We start from the raw sequence: 15217 nt of genomic DNA on the forward strand, positions 1-15217 counted from the left end.
TGTCAGGTGATTTGGCGGCATTTCCAGCACTGAGGAAAAGGCTGCCTCGCTGGCAAACAAACGCTGCTATGGCAACGGAGTCAGCCAATCGCCGCCAGCGGGACAGGCCCGCAGCTAAGGGCACACTAGCCTGCTTTTCCCTAATCAATCATGGCGCCACCCAACTTTCCCCACGCCACGTCTCTATAGTACAGCGAACCTCCTCTCTATGGTTGGGCGCAGGCCGGAAGTTCCGTTAGCCGCGCCTGTCTATGGTTCCTGGAGGAGTTCACTCTCTCTATGGTGGTGTGACTGGACGGGGGGGAGGCCGGGTGAAAGTAGAAGAGGGGTTGCCCTGGGTGGTAAAGGGGGGCCCCAGTACGTGACACAGAGGACACAAGACGTTTGTATGGGCTGGAGGGATCGCAGGAAGTAGTGTGGGAGGACTGGGCAGCTGTATACTGCCTGCTGTGTTGGAGCAGTGTAGAGTAATAGTGAGGGCGGAGGGGTCTTGTATTAGACGTTATAAGGGATTGTCTGACTTGCAGGGGCCCCGTTTGAGGATATTGGGGGCCCAGCAGTGAGGTGCACTTGTATTGGGGTGTCTGGACTGTGCAGGGGCCCATTGTGAGGACATTGGGGGGCTCAACAAGAAGTAGTGAGGAGGGGGGGGTGGGGGATTGCAGGAGGACTGTCTGACCTGCAGGGGCCACGTTTGAGAACATTAGGGGCCCCATCAGCGAGCAGAGGGGCTTATATTCATGTATCGGGGGAGGGGGTGTGTTCTCTGACCGCCAGGTGACTTCTATTAGGATATCGGGGGGACTTCCTTTACATAGGATTTCCATTAAACTAGCTGGAATATTTGCTTGCATTTCTGCAGACGGAACATGCAATAAAACAGTCTTTGTATTAGTTCTTCGCTGGGAGCTTTGCTGAAAATATCTGGTTGACTTGTTGGAGGCGAGCTTTTACACAAGACTTGCATTAATCTAGCTGGAAGATCGGGGTGACTCGCATTATTCTGGGAGCTGAATTCCAATATCTGCGGGGCTTCCAGAAAACTTCAGGTTTGCTTTGCAATAAACTATCTGGAAGATCGGGGTGACTCGCATTACTGGGACCTCACTTCCAATATCTGGGGGGGCTTCCAGGAAACTTCAGGTTTGATTTGCAATCAACTAGCTGGAAGATTTGCTTGCATTCCTGCAGACGGCACCTGCAATAAAACGGTCTTGCGTTAGGACATCACTGGTAGCTTTGCTGCAAATATCCGGGCGCAAGCTTTATATAAGACTTGCATTAAGCTAGCTGGAAGATCGGGGTGACTCGCATTACTGGGAGCTCTCTTCCAATATCTGGGGGGCTTCCAGGAAACTTCAGGTTTGCTTTACATAGGCTTTGCAATAAATTAGCTGGAAGATTTGCTTGTACTAAAGCAGACGGGGGGCCGGTGACTTCTATTAGGATTGGCCTGCATTAGGACATCACTGGGAGCTTGCTGCAAATATCTGGTTGACTTGTTGGAGGCAAGCTTTTACATAAGACTTGCATTTAGCTAGCTGGCAGATCGGGGTGACTCTCACTACTGGGAGGTCACTTCAAATATCTGGGGAAACTTCCAGCTTGCTTTTATATAGAACTTACATTAAACTAACAGGAAGATTTGCTTGCATCTTAGCAGGCAGGGGCTGTAGGGACCTCCATTAAGACTTTAGCAGGTTACTGGGAGCTTGCTGCAAATACCTAGGGGGACGTGCCCGGGGTGAGCTTTATGTAAGACTTGCATTAAAATTTGTCTGGAAGATTTTCTGACTTCAGTGAAGAGTAAGTGTTCAGTGAGACTTCCATTAAGATATCTGGGGGGAGGGGGGTCCCAGAAACAGTACAAGGACTTATGTGAGGATATCACTGGGAGATTGTATTTCGATCTGAGGGGGACTTGAAAGGACTGTTGCGGAAGCAAGCCAGCCATATATAAGACTTGCATTTCACTACCTGGAAGATTTTTCTGACGGTAAAGACTTAGGCAGAGGACTTCCATTTAGATACCCGGGGGACTCGCATTAGGACGTTACTGGGAGTTTGCTTCAAATATCCAGGGGGGGAGATGTGCAGGAGGATTCCAGGCGAGCTTTATATGTGATCTGGAAGAATTGTTGACATTCGTGAAGATTTATAACAAGCAGAGGACTTCCATTTAGATCTCTGGGTTTTGGACATTGCAGGGAGCAATCATTCAGAGAGGGACGTGTAGGAGAATTTCAGGCTAGCTTTACATAAGGCTTCAATTGCGTTGGCTGGAAGTTTTTTTTTTTTCTTACAGTAGTGAAGAATTCTAGCAAAGAGAGGACAGGGGGGTCTTCCAGTAGGATATCTAAACTTCCTGTGATACCTCCTGGGGGGGGGGGGGGGCTGACTTTCTGATATGATTTGCAGGAACTGCTGTGGAAGAATTGGAAGTTTGGATTAAAGAAAGTTCCTGGGAGGTTCGCTGACCGTTGAGGGAGGAATTGGAGAAGACTTGCTGGGACCGGGAAGAACTTTGTACTGGACTGCTAGTGACTTGCTGGGACCAGAAGGAGCTTTGTACTGGACTGCTGGTGACTTGCTTGGACCGGGAAGAACTTTGTAACTGGACTGCAGCTTTTTTTTTTTTTTGGAAGCAAATCTGCATCAGAAAGAAGGGAACTGAAGGTGGCCAGAGGGCTCACAGTGGGTTGGGAAACTTCTATGAAAGTGTCTGAGACATTTCCACTGACTTTGATCAAAGTGAAGATTTGCAGTCAGCTGCTCATATTGTGAGACTTGCAAAAAAAGATTGATAGGAAATAGAATCTGTTTTTCCAAGAAAGGGTTTTAGAGACGTGAGAGGGCACGTGTAAAGGGGACCCACGGAGGAAGAAGCAGCACACGCGGGTGGTGTGGAGGACCGTCGAGGTTTATTTGGGGCGGCAGACATCCAGCAAGATGTGGTTTATCTATTTGCTCAGTTGGCTGTCCCTGTTTATTCAGGTGGCCTTTGTCACGCTGGCGATAGGTGAGTTTTGTGACGTCTCTGCCCAGCAGACTTCTCTCTGATTGCTTCCTCCTTTTCTCCCAGCATAGCAGAAGTTCTGGCTGTATTTGTTGTCTGGGTAAACTCAGGTCTGGGATGTTTCCAGAACCTGATTACTCAGATAATATTCTGTATAGAGAAGTGTCTGCAATTTTGTTCCCGGCTCTGCTGTGTATGGCCAGACGTTGTAATCTCTGTTTAAGCGGTATTAAACCCAAAAGTAAAAAAAAAAAAAATTTATATTGCAGCTTACTAATGAGTAGATGGCTGCATTCATTTTTTTTTTTTTTGTTTACCTATTTCTTCTATTTTTTCATCTGGTGATCCAGCCAAAAGAAAACAAACAAACTCAAGCTCTCCAGCAAAATGTATCAGTTTACACAGAGGAGAAAAACCACTTAACACTGGCAGGGGTACTTACAATGATCAGCTTCATTTAAACCTTTATCCCAAAAGGAAAAAAAACTGCTGTAACTGTATGGTGGAGCTGGAGTCTGGCTTCAGTTTGTATCTAAATCTAAATCTGCTAGTACATCTAACACTCCCCCCACCCCCCCCCCCCCCCCAGACTGACTGCTGTCCCCTGTCCTTGGTTGATGCGCCCATGTGACGGTGACGCTGACCAATTGGAATGCTCCAAAACGTCCCTCCTGATGAGGGACATTTTGGACATTCGGCTCGGGGGATTTCTAAGCCCCGGACACCTGATGCAGATATACCGGGGCTTAGAACCGGAGATTGCGGCGCTCCAGGATAGTGGAAAAGGGGGAGTGAGGAGGGGGTCCGGTGTAAGTTCACCTTACAGAGTTTTCTTGAATCACAGCTGGGTCTTTCATTTTTTTTTTTTTGCTTTAAAAAAAATAAAATAAGAAAAGGACCCAAAATTTTGAAGAAAAAAGTTTTTCTTAGTTTCTTTCAGTAATGTTTCGCCTTCACTGATTTATGCCGATGAGGTAGCACCGATTGATGTCGCTGATGATCAGTGCCCTGATTACCTGTACAGTCTCCCCTGTGAGGAAATGCCATTGATCGGCTCTCCTCTCCTCACGCTTTGACGAGCTGTGATTGGATCACATGGGTAAAGAGCCACGCCATCCGCTCTTTACCCAGACTGGGGTTGCACCGTGTCCTAGGAACACGGCACGACTGCGATCGCCACCCCGCGGGCACGCGAGAGCAATGACGCTGGGGCAACCTCATATGATGAGGGGATCCCCCCCCCCCCGACCCTCATTGTACTATACGGCGGGTGGTAACCAATAAAATTACCTCTGTTCAAGATTATCCTTGGTCCAAGTAGTTTACGTTAAATTTTTATATATTTTTTTTTATATATATAGATGATCGGATGCCAGATCCTGCAAGTCGCACTATACTTATGGAACTGCTGGAGTGAAGAGCCACAGCTGTGACAGTGAAGCACCCATCAATCCCTCCTCCCCTCATCCATTCACAAAAAACATTGTTTCCCAAAGAATGAGTGAGGAGGGGGTAAGTGATAACATCTCCCCTTGTCCAATCATACGCCTTTTATTCTATGAAAAGAACAGAGGGAGTTCTGTGAATGGATGCAGAGATTGAGGGGGATGCTTCACTGTCACGGCCGCAGCTCTTCTTTTTTTTTTTTTTTTTTTTATGTAATGCAGTACACCACAACGCATGGTAGTGCATTTTGGTGTGCTGCATCTGCGTTGGAGTGCCGTTAATGAATGGCACTGCAGAGCAGCACACACTACAATAAGGATGAGCTCTGGCGTGTTCGCACACTCCACGTGCAGAGCCCGCCAGGAAGTCAGTGCAGCGCTAATCACAGGCAGTGAGACATTGCCTGATCTCTGCAGCCGCGCATCAGGGCAATGTCTCGCTGCCTGTGACTAGCGCTGCACCGACTTCCTGGCGGGCTCTGCACGTGGAGTGTGCGAACAAGCCGGAGCTCATCCCTACACCACAGTAACCCGCAATGCATAAATGGTAATGGAGTCTCTACCAGGGATGCATGTCAAAGGATGAGAACGCAGGAACACAATCCGGGGACCGTTGTTGCCTCATAAGTGTCTGAATAAAGACAGTCGCTCAAGCTTGGGTGAGTCTTTGTTTACATTGCTAGGCTTGTCCTTTTCACACGCTCCTGCCAGAGAAATACTTGGACACCTAAACGTTGAGCTTGAATATAGCTTCACATAATACTATGCAAACATCGAGGTCGGTCGGCCAGAGACCACCATACACACACAATTCTCACCATTCCAGGCTGACTAAAGTCCTTCACGGCAGGATCCCCAGATATTATTGTAATGAAAACTGCAGATTTACAAAGATTAGGCATTTTTATGAATTTTTTTAGTGATTGGATTAGGATCTATGTTAGGACGCTGAGTAATGTGTCTGCTCTTGTCATTACAGCTGCCGGCCTGTACTATCTAGCGGAGCTAATAGAGGAGTATACTGTTGCCACCAGCAGGATTATAAAGTACATGATTTGGGTGAGTGCAAATTGGTACATGTGAGTATTCTGCCTTATTATATGTGCGTCATGAACATTCTATGCATGAAGGTAAAAAACCTTGTGCACAGCAGCCCCCCCCCCCCCCCGATCCAGCAATGTCCACTCCAGGAACTCGCACTGCTGATTGGCTCCCGCTGCTGTCAATCACAGGCAGAGGGGACAGGCAGGCTGAGCCTGAATGGACCCACAGAGCTCTGTGCCTGCTTGAGTGACTCCAGAGTAAGCTTTTTGCTTTCGGGGCGGGAAGGAGGAGCGCTGGCGTGGTGTTGGCAGAAGTCTGATCATTGGAGGAGAACAGGCTGAGTTCCCAGCACAGCCAGAAAACTGACTACACTGCTCTCCTGCTTAACTTGGTCAGTTTTAAATAGGAAGTTAGAGGAGAGGGACTGGGGCAGGAATACCAGGGATTTTATACAAAGAGAGCAGGATACATTCTCATACAAGTACATGGTACAGCACGTACATGTCAGGGAAATTAAATGTCCTTAAAGCCCAATTGCAGCCATAATCAGAAAACAGAAAAATCAGCACAAAGGGCATAGCTTAGAGGGAGTCGGATGTGTCCCTTGTGCTGTTGCCTATTATGTTGTTTGAAATCCTCCACCATCCATGGCCCGCCCCATCTCTGCTGTGCAAGGTTTAAAAGAACTAAGGGGCTATCGCAGGTCCTCATCAAGAGTGCCTGACCCCTCTGCCCCACTCCATTCATTGAAATCATACTACAGCTTTTATGCATGGAACAGGATCTATGAATGTAGGGCAGGTGGATGATTGAAAGGTTTGCCCCCTCTATTCATAGATTGCTTTTCATTCATAGAAGCTCTAATATGATTTCTATTAATGGAGAAAGTGAATGGAAAGGGTGAGAATTGTCGGTACTCTTGATGAGGACCTGTGATGGCCCCTTAGCTCTATTCACTTCACAGCAGAAAGAGGTAGAAATCTGATATATATATATATAATTTAAATTATTATATGTATACAGATCACCCAGAGGGGATTGGTTTTTACTCAACAAAGGCGGAGTTACTCTTTAGGGTTATTACATTGAATAAGGAACAGAACTCTAGTTGCTGTGTGATTTCTTGTAAATGTGAGGTCAGCATTGACCATGGCGGGTTTCTGTCAGTTCTCTACAGGTGCGTTGATTGGACTGTATTTCTTTGAGAAGTTCCCCGGGATCATGATCGGTGTGGGGCTGTTCACCAATGTGGTGTATTTCGGGTTATTGCAGACGTTCCCTTTTATCATGCTGACGTCTCCCAACTTCATACTCTCGTGCGGTAAGTGTCTTTTCTGTTACAGAAAGCTTAGATTTCATCGGAACTGGATGGTTTGTTTTCTTATGACTTTATGTATTTTGGTCACCCCAACTTAAAGTTGTTCTAGACCCGGGGGTAGGCAACCTCCGCACTCCAGCTGTGGCGGGTGAAACTACAAATCTCATCATGCCTCTGCCTCTAGGAGTCATGTCTGTGATTGCTTAGAGTCTTGCAATGTCTGATGGGACTTTTCAAAACAGCTGGAGGGCTGAGGTTGCCTACCCCTGTTCTAGAGGTTCAAGACTTTTTACCGTCTATGCATGAGGTAAAAAAAAAAACCTTCTCTGTGCAGCAGCCTCCCCCCCGCCCCACCTAATACTTGCCTCAGCCCCATTGCAATCCAGCACTATGCACAGGATCCTTGGCTCTCCCTCTTCATTGGCTTAGACAACAGTGGTGGCCATGACCATCACAGCCAGTGAGACAATGAGAAGAGAGAGGGGATGGGGCTGAGCTGTGGCTCTGTGTGTGTTAATGGACATGCAGCAGCTCGGGAGCGAGTCTTTTGTGTGCCCCCATAGCATAGCTGCTAGCTCTGAGGGTGCTGGACAGGAGGGAGGAGCCAGGAGCCCCAGTGGTGGACCCAAAAAGAGGAGGATTGGGGCTGCTCTGTGCAAAAAACATTGCTCAGAGCAGGTAAGTATGACCTGTTTCTTAAAAAAAAAAAAAGGCAAACCGCCAGTGCCACACATATCCGCCCCCCTACCTGGAAGAGCCAGATTGTGTGTGTGTGTGTGTGTGTGTGTATATATATATATATATATATATATATATATATATATTATCTATATCTGGTGCACAGATGCTGTCCTGTAGCAGTAAAACTGCTATGGGGCGGACCTGAAGTGGTTTATCACTTTAAGACACAAAAGTCTTTAAAGTGTGTGTATACCCAAAACTTAGTTTTTAGTATGTGGATAGCACGTGGAAAGGTTAGGACCCCGTCAGGTTTTCCTGGTATCTGAATCTCCATTAGCAAGATTTTCCCTTGTTTTCTGTTTTGAGGACAACTTTTTACCATTTAGGAAGTGAAGGGAAAATCTGCAACAGGAAACCGCGCACAACAATAAAAAGCCACCATGTGTTCCAGCATTCCACCCCATAACCCATTCCCGATGGAGTTGTCACATGGGCTTCCTGGTCATGTGATCATCGTGATTACCTATCACAGTGGCTGGGATCTGTCGGTGAGCACAATATTCTTCATCTACACTGGCTTTGGTTTTCTGTAGCCTATCCTTCTACCCGCAGCCATTGTGGTGTTACACCATATCATTGCCATTAGAAAAACTAACTGGAAATAAGGCCTCTGACTGACAGGTATGGCGAACTAGTAAGTAATACACACAGCTCCAGTCACTGTATCACCTTTTATCAATCTTCTCTCTGTTTTATCTTTTTATTTAGTGATAAGTTTGAGTGATATACATGATGTTTGGATGGTGTCTTTTGTACATCCAGCAGACACAAACCTCGGTCGTCTTATTGTGACCTCCTCAGGTACCGGATAGAATGTTATATTAGATCTGTCCCACAGCTAAACCTTTCCATGTCTTTTTTTACAGTGCTGGTGGTGCTGAATCATTACTTGGCTTTCCAGTATTTTGCTGAAGAGTACTACCCTTTCTCAGAGGTATGTTGTTGTAGCCGGTCTACTCAAAATGGCTGGTAGTTGGTTCATTCAGTTTCTTTTCTTTTCTTTTTTTTTTTTTTTTTCTTAGGCTACTTTTGCACTCACACATGCAAAATTGTGCACTTTCCTGACACGTACAGAAATGAGCTACCCTTTAGCAGATATGCAGTGGTGCCATTATGCCTCTCGGTTCGGTGCTGTATAATTTTGCAACAGGGTCAGCATTCCTTTGCGTTTTAACCACATTGAAATAAATGGCCTCCCCTACGCACAACGTGCAGAAACATGCACACTGCATTGCACCGCCATGGTGCCGTATACTAAAATCAGGATTACAGAAGTTCAAGAATACGTTTCACATACTGTCATTACTGTATAAAATACTACATACCGTATATACTCGAGTATAGGTCGATCCGAATATAAGCAGAGGCCCCCAATTTACCATAAAAAAAATGGGAAAACTTATTGACTCGTGTATAAGCCGAGGGTGAGACATGCCTGTCCATCCCTGTGTGTCCGTCCATCCCTGTGTCCAGCCTACCTGTGTCCTGAGCCTGTGTCCTTCTGCACATACGGCGGCCATGCCAGGATCGCCGCCCCTCTTCTCGTCTGTGACAGACGGCGGCCATTCCACTGTTCAAAAGCCGCGCCTCCGTCTGTGATAGGCGGAACACTCAATTTCCCAGCAGTCTGTGTTCCGCCTATCACGGACATCCTCTCATCCTCGTCCGTAGTATAAGGATGAGCGGATGTCCGTGATAGGCGGACCACTGACTGCTGGGAAATTGAGTGTTCCGTCTATCACAGACAGGGAGGCGCGGCTTTTGAATAGTGGAATGGCCGCCGTCTGTCTGCACGACACGCTGATCGGGTAGACAGACGGCGGTGACTCGAGTATAAGCCGAGGGGGGCACTTTCAGCCTAAAAAAAGGGGCTGAAAATCTCGGCTTATACTCGAGTATATACGGTAAATTGTGAACAAGGCAAGAGTTGTGGTCCAACGAAGTAACAAAGGTGTATGTAGTAACACAGCAAATATAGAATGTATGTTATCATTAGAAGCGGTGTATGAATGGGGGGAACCTGAGAGTGGGGTTCTAAAAACCATAAGGGTTTAGAGTGGGGGTATTTTAATTAAAATTCATGGAGGTTCGATCAGTAAAATGTATTTCGGCGAAGGTCCGAATCGCATGTTTGTGATGAGTGAGATCCTTCACGTCACAGCCCCCTCTCCTCTTATATAAGAATGGCGAACTTATATCAATGTCCTAAGCCCCTCTCTGCATATCACAATTCCCCACCTTTACATCATAGTCCCTCTTTTCACAGTAGTCTTCTCAGCCCCCTTCACATCACCCTTCACAGTAGTATTCTCAACCCCCTTCACATCAATCCCCCCCCCCCCCCTCTTCACAGTAGTGTTCTGAACTCCACTTTACATCGCACACACTTCATTCTTCTACCTTACATAGTTATCAAGGACGGTAGGTGGAAGGCACAGCAACACTGCACAGAGGATGTGGCAACTAGCATTTTTGAAAGAGGGCAGCCATGTTTTACAGTCAGCCCAGCTTTCTGTTAAAGTGCTTGTAAGCCCAGATAAAAAAAAAAAAAACACTTGCAAGATAAAGGCATAATGAGCTAGTATGCATCGCATACCTTCTCATTAGGAAATACTTTAGAGCGATGCTGTTGCAGCGTTCCTCGCACACCGCTGTGACTGGCGACATGCCGTCCCGAAGTTATTTCCAGGTTTGCGCGCTTCGCCACTGTGATTGGATGAAGCCGCGATGACATCACTCCCGTGCATGCTCGCAGGAGCTTCCGGTCAGGGCACAGCACCTGAAGAAACGGCACGAGTGAGCCGTTTCTTCGGTAGTGCGAGTGTGCCGATGATGTTGCGCATGCGAATAGAGTATCTCCTAAACTCCAAGGAGAAATTCATGGTACCTGCAGGTAAGCCTTATTATTGGCTTACCTGTAAATAAGTGATTGTACAGGGTTTATAACCACTTTTTAAACGGCTTGTAAATGGGCTTCTTAGTTTGGCGACCGTCCTAGGAATATGCAGATAATGCAGCCGCGTACCGAGAATTGGGACCAGGATATTGGAAACATTGGGAAATATTTACTAAAACTGGCGCAGCTGTGCATGGTAACCAGTTGGCTTCTAGGTTTTGGTCCTCGTTCACATTGAACTTGGCTTTGAAATCGTGCGACTTCATCTGAAATTGCACGATTTGAAAGCCGCATTTCAGTCCAGCTTCGGGGTGTCATGATGTTGCCAAAAGTAGTGCAGGAAGAACTACTTTTGGCAATCGGGTCGATGTTGCACCGATTTTGGGCAGTGCCATTGAAGGCAATAGGCTGTGATTTTGAGCATGATGTGAATGGGGGCTTATTGTCAAAGCTTAATTGAACAAGCTGATTGGTTTCTGTGTACAGCTGCACCAGATTTAGTAAGTACCCCCCACCGTGCAAGCAGGGTGTGCTCTCGTGTTTTACTTGAGTGGCAGGTTTGGAGTGAGCCTTTTAAATCTAACACAGCAGTATGTCCACCATATCATACAAGGCAGCTGGTTGGAGTCTAAAGAAGAGATTTCTACAAGGATGAGCAGCCACAATCCTCTCTCAGCAGACACACACAAGGTTTTAGTCAGAGATTTACTTGTAATCTGTCAAGGAGACTGATTGCACGGGTTGAACTGATGCGGGTTCAGTACCCGGAACTGAACCTCATATAGATCCCCCCCCCAACAACAGTTGTGTGAACTATGAATGGAAATTGCTTCATTGGTTAAAGAACACAGGAAAAGAAATGCCTAAGCACTCCATTTAGTCTTGTTTATCGGAAATGTACCTAATGGGTGCAAAACATGTTACGTGCGGTGAACCTGTCATTGAAGCCCGATTGAACTTTATTCATGTATTACTATAATGCAGTCTGGCTGCATGTACAATATGCTTGTCTTGTGTGCTGCAGAAAGGGTTTAAGCCATACTAAAGGATCTTTGTTAATAAAAAAATAAAAATAAAAAAAGGTCATACTTGCCTCCACTGTGCAGCTCGTTTTGCACAGAGAGGCCATTTTGTACTGCGACACAATGAAAAGGGATGACCTGTTTCCTGTTTTTCTTTTTCTAGGTTCTGTCTTACTTCACCTTCTGCTTATGGCTCGTCCCGTTTTCCTTCTTTGTGTCGCTATCTGCAGGGGAAAATGTACTTCCATCTACAGTCCAGCATGGAGGTGAGTCGATGTCAGCGGAGACAACACTTGGCGTGCAGAGTTCCTATTCGTCTAAAAGTTATATGTGGGAAAAGTTGAGAAAATTTGGGTCAGTATGTGGCCATTCCTCCTCAGCGGTCATAGCGGAACGAGTCTGAATGCAGAGCCAAAACAAAAAAGCTCTGCTCCATCCTGGGTGCCTTGGGGGGAGGCGGGGCAATGCTTCTGCATAGATGTCCTATTGGGAGCAGCAGGTTTTGTCTGTGCAGCTGCTGTGCCCCAATAGACTTCTTTGAGACTTTCGGCACATGGATGCACACAGTGTCTGTGTATCGCTGTGCTGGTAAACATGGCCTAGCACAGGGCACGGATGAAATCATGCCATGTGCCCCGGCATGATCTGTCACCCGCTGTGTCCAACGGATACAATGGATGACTGATCATGGTACTGGCCAGCTGTCGGCCCCATGTAATTGCTGTGACCTATCACAGCTAGCAACACAATTGTATACAATGAAAGGAAGCCATTCATTGTGTTCAATTGTGTTGCTAGCTGAGATTGGTCACGGTGAACACATATTACGGACAGGCCAATCACAGCCCATCTGTACCATGTGATTAGCTGTGGCCAATCGCAACAATTACACACTTTCAGTAAAAATCTTTGCTTTATAGCAGTGAAATTCACTACTGTAAGCAATCATAGTGTGTAGTTTAAAAAAAGAAATCCTGACCCCCCCTCCTCAGATTAGTACAGTGTTACTTTTTTTGATTTAAACATACTGTCCACCAGTCAGTGTCCCTCCTGGTCACCGCCACACAATTTATATGATGACACTGTACTACACTGGTGACTATTTAAAAAAAAAAAAAAAATTGCAATATCAAAAAGCTCGCCATGTCTCCCTCCTGTCTAATTTCCAAAACAAAGTAATTTGGGGGGTGTTGTTTGTACTGTTTTCGAGCCTCAAGAAATGAGATCCATTTTCAGATTTATATATCGTAGTTTGTGGACTCTCTAACTTTCTAGCAGAATAAATCTACACTGATTTGGGTTATTTTCATCAAAGAAATGTAGCGGAATACAGTTTGGCCTAAATTCATGAAGAGAGATTATTTATTTGCAAAATTTTATAACGCTATCTTTTTTTTTTTTTTTTCTTTTTTTTTTTCTTTTTTTTTTTTTTCTTTTCAGATTTTTCTGCTTTTGTTTATAAAAAAAATAAAATAAACCCCAGTAGTGATTAAATACCACCAAAAGTACCACCATGTATCTGTGTGAAAAAAATGCTAAAAATGTAATTTGGGAATAGTGGAGCATGACCGCGCAATTGTCATTCAAAGTGTAACAGCGCTGAAAATTGTCCTGGGCAGGAAGGGGGCGAAAGTGTCCGGTATGGAAGTGTTTAGGGATGATTAACCACTTCCCGCCTGGTCAATAGCAGATTGACGTCCGGGAAGTGGTTCTGTTATCCTCACTGGGCGTCATGTGACGTCCAGCAGAATAACATGCCCGTGGGGGCGCGCATCGTGGCGTGTCAGACTGACATGCCGCATCTCCGATTGTGATAAGTAGCCTCTGTCAGAGGCTTCTTACCTTGTGATCAGCTGTCGCCAATCACAGCTGATCACAGCGTGAACCAGGAAGTGCCGGTAAATGGCATTCCTCGGTTCGTGCTGACAGGGAGAGCTGATCGGCATGCTCTCATTGTCGGGTGGGGGGGGTTGGGTCTGTGCTAATAATCAACATATTGATTATCAGCACAGCCCCATCAGCTGTATTTAAAAGCTGCCAATCGGTGCCCCATCATAACCCCCTGCCAGTGCCCAATAAAGTGCCAATCATAGCCCATTTCAGTGCCGCCTGTTGGTGCCCATCAGTTCCACATATCAGTGCCTCCTGATTTTAGCAAAATATAAAAACCCTAGTGGGGTATCAAATACCAACAAAAGAGAGCTCTATTTGTGGGAAGAAAATTTCTAAAAATGTTGTTTGGGTACAGTGTTATATGGCCGTGCAATTGTCATTAAATGTGCGACTGTGCTGAAAGCTGAAAATTCTCCTGGGCAGGAAGGGGCGAAAGTGCCCGGTATTGAAGTGGTTAATAAGTGTATGATTTTATAACTTTTTTTTTTGCCCAATGATGTGCCTTTTTTTAAGTTTTTTTTTTTCTCCTGTGGAATAATTTGGTGGCCTCCTGGTTTTTGTTGTCAGACAGGTTTGGGATGTGGCACGGTGGTAAAGGGCGACAAACCCATTTCTAACACTGATTGTGATGTTGTAATTTCTGTTGACAGATGATGTCGTGTCAAACTATTTCACGAAAGGTAAAAGAGGAAAGCGCTCGGGAATACTGGTCATCTTCTCTTTCATCAAGGAAGCCATCCTCCCCAGCAGGCAGAAAATATACTAAGGCTCATTGGTTGTCGGGACAATTTTGGAGAAAACCTGTGTAAGGCAGCCATGCTGAATCACATGACAGAGCGAGCGGACAAGAACGAGCGGGAATATATAGAAAGTGGCCTCTACTGGAAGCCTGGCCTGGGCCTTCTAGACATCTGAAAGCTTTCTAGTTTGTTAGAGAGGAGAAGCTGCAGCAATACAAAATCCTTTAATATCCTTGGACAGAAGAAAAGATCGGCATCACTAAACTGGAGCTGGGGTGCAGCTGAGGAGTCTCCTCATTAGATGCATATCGGCCATCGCCCCGGACACAAGTGACACTTCATAGAACTTGTGGTGAACTTATCGGAGGTTCTAATAGAAATAATATAAGGAAATCTATGGTACCGAGGGTAGATTCTATGCGCCAGATGTTTTTAACAGTTTAGTGCCAATAGGTTTTGTTTTTTTCTTCTTTTTGGTTTCTTACTGAGCTCTGCAGAAACTAGGAACATGTAAATTGTGTTTTCAGCATGGTAGATACTGGACCCTGCCAGTCTTTGTGAATTCACTGCACTAGTTTAGTGCGCCTGTGAAATAAACTCATTATTTCTTAATGTTGTGTTTTTTTTTTTTTCTTTCATATGTCTTTATGGTGCTGAGCCTTGTATCAGGATTAGACGACTCCCCAGACCTCTCTCCCCATTCCTCCAGACAGTCCCCTCACACTGAGGTCACTCCTGCAGACTTCTATTTCCCAGTCCTCTTCCAGGACAGCCCTTGAGAGATGGAGATTATCCCATCGTCACAGGAAACGCATTGCCATTCAGTTCAAAAGGCGGTTCCCTCAAGCCCATGGTCAGTCATTTGTGTTTCCTCTGTCAGAGGAGCATGTTGCTGAGGGACCAGGTATCTAGCAGGGAGGACTTCATCTCTCAGGGGCTGCCTGAGGAGAGTGGGCGGGCGGACTGGGTCTTAGCCAGCAAACAGTGCTCTGTGAGTCCTTTACCGTCATATGGCCTGGGTACTGTGCAGCATTTTGAGGAGCAGACCCAATGTCCACCTCCTTCCAGTTCCTGGTGAGGGTCAGTGGCAGGATGGTGCGGG

General features: G+C 46.0%; 1 protein-coding gene across 2 annotated transcripts; it reads left to right on the top strand.

Moving 5' to 3' along the window:
- The first annotated feature begins 214 nt into the window (after positions 1 to 214).
- On the top strand, positions 215 to 14727 carry TEX261 (testis expressed 261). 2 transcript variants are annotated; one of them, XM_077478052.1, is made up of 7 exons: positions 264 to 282; positions 2419 to 3019; positions 5441 to 5520; positions 6673 to 6826; positions 8431 to 8498; positions 11646 to 11748; positions 14026 to 14727. In XM_077478052.1, exons 2-7 carry the CDS (start codon positions 2950 to 2952, stop codon positions 14139 to 14141), a joined length of 591 nt encoding a protein of 196 aa, XP_077334178.1. In that variant the 5' UTR covers positions 264 to 282; positions 2419 to 2949; the 3' UTR covers positions 14142 to 14727. The 2 variants fall into 2 exon arrangements, with proteins under 2 accessions (XP_077334177.1, XP_077334178.1); XM_077478051.1 differs by having other exon boundaries at positions 215 to 3019.
- The last annotated feature ends 490 nt before the right edge of the window (positions 14728 to 15217 follow it).

The sequence above is a fragment of the Lithobates pipiens genome, unplaced genomic scaffold (genome assembly GCF_037356315.1).
Source record: "Lithobates pipiens isolate NorthernLeopardFrog02 unplaced genomic scaffold, aLitPip1_a1.2 Scaffold_13, whole genome shotgun sequence".
Lineage (NCBI taxonomy): Eukaryota > Metazoa > Chordata > Amphibia > Anura > Ranidae > Lithobates > Lithobates pipiens.